General features: G+C 39.7%; 1 protein-coding gene across 1 annotated transcript in view; it reads right to left on the bottom strand.

Annotated features, from left to right (window-relative positions):
• Nucleotides 1-6,000, bottom strand: part of otog (otogelin) — a gene marked incomplete at both ends in the record, with an annotated part of 89,411 nt that overhangs the window by 60,763 nt on the left and 22,648 nt on the right. The window contains 3 exons of the mRNA XM_079264774.1: nt 467-632; nt 3,838-4,050; nt 4,846-4,970. Of these exons, the coding sequence (XP_079120900.1) occupies nt 467-632; nt 3,838-4,050; nt 4,846-4,970 (504 nt within the window). The remainder of the gene's footprint in view (nt 1-466; nt 633-3,837; nt 4,051-4,845; nt 4,971-6,000) is intronic.

Genomic DNA, 6,000 nt, shown 5'->3' with positions numbered 1-6,000 from the left:
GTGCCTGGCTTGAGTGGGAATAAAAGAAGGGTTTCACGGTGAATTCCTAGATGTAACTCAATCACATGTTAAGTAAGGCACCGCGCCGCACTCAGATGTAAAAACCTGGGACATTTAGGAGGAATTAAGCTGCGAGTCTTCCAGGGAGGAGCAGACTGAAAGGGAGAGCACAATTAGCAAGGTCCTGGAGCTTTAGAACGTCTGCAGGAGCTGCAAGGCTTTCCACTTAAAGGCTGACCCCGGCCTCCGAGCGGATCCAAATATCACTTTGAGAGGATTTGTTTGGTGGAGGGTCTGCAGCCAGTTCAACAAGCTCCACACCCGTCTGCAGCGCCGCAGCACGGAGAGCTGCTCGATGCAGCTGCCTGCAAAACGCACGACTTTAAATACAAGCTGCTTTATCTCCTCTTGCTTTTTCAGCTGACTTCCTCCTGGGAGCCCTGCTCCCTCACACGCTCAGCCTTACCTGTGCACGCAGGTGTGTGTCCGGTGGTTGTAGAAAGACCCCTGGGGGCAGACGCAGCCCTCCTCACACTCCTCCCCACAGCGCTGCGGGACGGAGAGGGAGGAGCAACGCCGCTGGCAGGAGGACACACAGGTGCCATACTGCATGGTGGCAGGACAGGTGACCTCTGCAGGGGGAAGATCAGATCAGTTTATTTATAAAGCCCTTTTAACACCAGCTAGGACTACACAACGGGCTGTAAAATATATGAAACACATAAAAACACAGAAAATGAATAAATTATAACAAAATAAAGGAAGAAATTAAAGAAAAGAATCAATATGAACAATTAAAAACTAAACAAAAGCAATTCTAAGGTGTGTTTAAAGCTAATGAGTATAAATGAGTCTTAGGACGAGTTTTAAAACTGATGGTTAAAAATGATGAAGAGCTGCCTGACTTTTGGATTAATGCAAGATAATTCAGAGCAAAACTATCTAAGACAAGAAACTTTAAAAAAATATATTGTAATAAAATAAATCTTCTTGTTGTTATTTATGATTCATTAGCATTTAGTAAAGGAATAAAATGAAAATAAGTGTCCATTACTTGGCCTGCCGCAAGAAGATAATTAATCACACAATAAGATAAAATGTGCGCAATAAGTTTGCCGGACGCAATAATTTTCATTTGTCTGTCTTTTCTCTCTCTTGATTCCTACATTTGTTTTAAGACAATATTAACTAAACACGGCAACACAACGAGCTTCCATCTGTACATCAACTGGAGATGTCCCAGCTGGGGAAAAAAAGACCTCAACAAACAGGCTAGCTCCATTTTCCTGATAGTCTATGATCACTGAGGTGTTTAACCGACAGGTTAAATACAAACGGCAAATCCACAACTTTACAATGACATAAAAATGACATACTGAAGACGAACAAACACATTCAATTTAACCCTAACCCTCCTCTAGTTAGGTCCAAACATGTCCCCTTATGTAAGCTTTACCAAACACCATGTAACACAGTTACAGTTTAGACATGTAACACAGTTACATGGTGTTTACATGCTCATTACAGTTACATAGACTATGTAACTGTGTTACATGGTGTTTAGAGACCACATGTTCCAGATAAAGACGTTGCCAAAACCCCAGGAGAAATCCTGAGCAGTTTTAGCAGACCGGGGACTGGATGAGCAGAAACTAGTCTTCACATCGAGCTAAATGTTCTTTAGAAATAAAGTATGTTGACCTTTAAAAGGGTGTACTTGTATTATTGTGGCATTATTGTTATTTTAGCTGAATATAGTCTCAAAATAACAACAATTATGACTCATTGTTGTGCAATATTATCGTTTATCGCAATAATTTCTGAGACAATTAATCGCATGGCAACATCTGTTACCGTGACAGGCCGAGACATTAGCGTTTAAAAGTGTTTGGGTTTAATCCGCTGAGATAAAATGTTAATATTACTACAAGCATAACAAAGGGACAGTATTGATATTTGGTGCTTGTTGACCCTTCTTCCTGTCTCTCCAGGCCTAACCAGTACAACCAGTTCAACCAGTACAGGCAGATGGTCGCCCATGGAGGTTTTTCCTCCATGTTAAAAGGGATTGTTTCTTCTGTAATGAAGCTCACCTCTCATTTTTTCAGGATAGGAAGGAACAGAAAAGATTTTTAATGCATTAGTTTATGTCAGGGGTTTCCTCGAGAGGAAGGTTTTGGATGTTTCCTGCCTCAGAATAACATTTGGAAACATCTAAAATATGCAGACTTTAGATGTTTAAACACAGTTATTGGATTTTGGACTGATGTGGATCGTGGATTTATTTAGACTGGATTATAAATGGCCGCATGATGGACTGGCGACCTGTCCAGGGTGTACCTGCCTCTCAGTGGTGTAGTCCAGGGTATACGCAGGTATACGGAGTATCCACACTTCTTTTTCAGCCAGCATTAAGTATATCCACTTCTAACCCCCCTGTGATGCTGCTTTTACAATTACAAACATCCCTACATGCACCCACGTCAACCAGCAGCTCAGATAAGGTGACCAGTATGCTACACTGGTGCAGTTCGCCATCAGCTGCGTTAACTTTAGCCTGAACATAGACATAATACAGATATATGTATATATGTCTATGAACCTGTCTCTCTGTGTGCCAATGTAATGGGTAATTAATGTTAATTCTGGAACAACTGGATGTTGTATGTGAATATTGTAAAATGTATAATAAGAATGGACATAGGATGATTATGAAATTATGTGGCAGATATCATAAGATTGCTCTTCTTTCTGCTCCTTTTCATGCAAGCCATATTTAATTGGCAGTCTTATTTTGTATTTATTTTTATGTTGTTTTGAATTAAATAAATAAAAATGAAATGAAAATAAAATGAAAATGAAATATTGGTTTAATTATTCCATAACTAAAGAGTAGAAATTATGTGACAATAAACAAATATAGATAGATTTTTGGGATAAACTAGAGCAGTCTAACACGTCTCTTTTTCTGAGCTTTTCTTTTTGTTGTTGTTTGTTTTTTATTTTTTAAGAAAAAGGAAAAAACTGAGCGTATACCCACTCCTGGAGGGAGACTGCTGCCTCTCACCCAGTGATTGCTGGGATAGACTCCAGCTTCCCTGATTAGTTTCAGCTTGGTTCAGCTATACAAATGAAATTATACAATATTTTAAATATGTTGATATTTGATATGAAATATATTCAGTTTTTAAATGTGATGGATTTGTCTTTTTTTAAGGTTCTGATTGTTGCCGTTTTTAAAGTTATCTATGTCCATTCTTGCTGAAAACGGGATTTCCGCTGCTCAGCAGTCTGACTGGAGTCCTATTCTTCATGAAGCTCCACAGTTTTAGATTTCCCCTCAGGGATGAATGAAATATACTTGATTGATTGATTGATTGATTTTCAGCAGAAGACACAGCTGGGCTGCAGGTCAGCCAGCCCAACACTGTGTTTCTGAGCAACGGAACATGCAGGATTTGCACATCCTCCTTTCTGCAGACCTCTCTGCTGCTTTCCACTTGCTTCTTGCAACACATTGTAAAGAAAACACAAGAGCCACGTCTCTGCAGGAAATATCCTACGGAGAAGCATGTGTGTGTGTGTGTGTGTGTGTGTGTGTGTGTGCATTCTCATGCTCATCTCCTGAGTTAGCAATGTCACTGCAGGATGAACAAGTTTCCGCAGTGACACGATGATGCAGTATGTCTGCAGACTGACTTATATGGATCTTAATGCTTCTCTTCTTTTTTATTTATTTATTTTTAATTTGCATTCTTGCCCTTTTCACAAAATTTAAATGTCAGCAGGTTAAATTTTCAGACGGTATTTCTGCCTGCAGATGCAACGAATGCTCACCACAGTTGGATACGTGCGATCTGAAGTCGATGATGATGGAGAATCTGCGGCAGTGGCGAGCGTAGTGGGCCAGTGCGGAGCAGAGGCAGGGCGTCCCACACTTACAGGTGTCTGCCCGGCACTGCTGATGGAAAGGTGTGGGACTGAGGTACTCATGGCAAGCGGAGAACAGGTCCTGATTCATCAGATCGCACATCTCTGAGGCGTAGGTCACTAAGTCAAGAAGGAAGGAGGGAGGATGACATGAGGTCACACAGAAACGTGCAAATATCATAAAACTATCAGAGAAAACTGAATTTTATTCAGGCGGCAGTGAGAAAAAATGAGTAGATTTCTATTTACTTGCTAAGCTGATGTTCTTATCCAACACAGCTTCGTAAAAACCAACGTTTTGGCTTCAATATGATCAGAAATCTTCGTTTGAACATAAAACTAACTCTAATAAATCTCCTCTAAGCTGAGGGCCATTGGCCTGCAGGTTTTAGATGTTTCCCTTTGACTTACTCAAGTTCTACTTGACAACAAGCTGTTGGATTAGTTTTATTTTATTTAAGTGTGTTGGAGCAGGGAAGCATCTTAAACATACAGGACGGTGGCCCACAAGTTCCCTTTTGTATAGAAACTCCCCTGATAGCTTTTTAGAAGTCTATTTCTCCATCATCACACCACAGACGAGGATGATGCGACGTAAAGCAGCTGTAACATTTGATATCATGTGATGAGTCAGGCACTATTAATGCAGCGCAAAAGGTCTCCACTAGGGGGTGGAAGACACATACCAGCTGTGTACAACGTAGTTTTTACCACAAGGTGATGTCATGGGTCTATATGTGTTAAATGTGAGACATTCAACAGAGTTAAACTATTTCTTTTATGGACCCCAACTCCAAATATCAACACACAGTCTGACAAAGATAATTAATTAATGTATGAGATATGTGAAATGAACAGGAGTATAATACAAATATATGTCCTCTTTAATATAAGAAAGGAGGAAGAGGAACTGACCGGCCTGCTGGTGAGTGTCACAGGGGTCGAGCTGAGGCGTACTCAGGCTGAGGGAACAAGCTGACGAGACCTTCCAGGCATTTCCAAACAGCTGAGGAGTGCTTTCTATCATTCCTGATGGAGACCTGCAGAAATAATGCAACACAAATTCAAGGCAACAACGTATGAGGTAGAGGACACTTCGGCTTCTCCTGTTTAACTGAAGGCATCACACACCCACACCTCAGGTCTCTAACAACCAACACAAACCCACTGATGGATGTTTGAGGTTATTTGGATTAATAATTCAATCTGAAACGAGGCACTGGAAACATGTTCCATCTTGCTGTCATATTCTTACATCCTCCTACTAGTATACAATATACTATAATAATATATTATGCTCAACTGCTACTTGATCTATATTATATCATATTATATTATATTATATTATATTATATTATATTATATTATATTATATTATATTATATTATATTATATTATATTATATCATATCATATCATATCATATTATATTATATTATATTATATTGATTTTTTAGATTTACTGTTTATATTAAACACTTTACCTTCGCTGTGTGTGTTGCACTAATACCCTACTTGCACAAAAGTCTGTGTCTTCTAACTTGTTTCCTCTTCTTTCATCTATTTTTCCCACAAAATGCAAAACTTTAAACCACTCTCTAGGACAAATAAAGTTAATTAAACTGAATCAGTCTGAACTGAACTGAATCAAACTGAGTTGCATTGAATTAAACTGAATATGACAAAAATTGCCGTGGATGACATCTGTCCAGTTCAGACTGAGTCGTCCAGCTTGTTCATTTTTTAATGACTGCTTTGCTTCTTCCCCCCTCCTCCTCCTCCTCCTCCTCCTCCTCCTCCTCCTCCTCCTCCTCCTCCTCCTCCTCGTTTCAAAACTGTACCTTTTGAAGGGAAGGTAAAAGATGATTCACGAACGGTTGGAGATCATTTAAATATTTCTACTTGCAAGGCTTTTTATGACTCCCGGTGCATTTATTGAACTCTCTTTCTGTGTTTTTATAAACAATCATTTGGGCCGCCTTGCTTTGTCCCTTCCTGTGCAGCATGTTGTCACATTTGTTCGGAAGTTTTCTCATCGTTACTGCTTGTAAATCCCAGCTCTGCTGCTGTG

The sequence above is a fragment of the Telmatherina bonti genome (genome assembly GCF_933228915.1).
Source record: "Telmatherina bonti genome assembly, chromosome: 1".
Taxonomy (NCBI): Eukaryota; Metazoa; Chordata; class Actinopteri; order Atheriniformes; family Telmatherinidae; genus Telmatherina; species Telmatherina bonti.
Note: the sequence above shows the minus strand (reverse complement) of the source record. Positions and strands in the feature narration are given on the sequence as shown.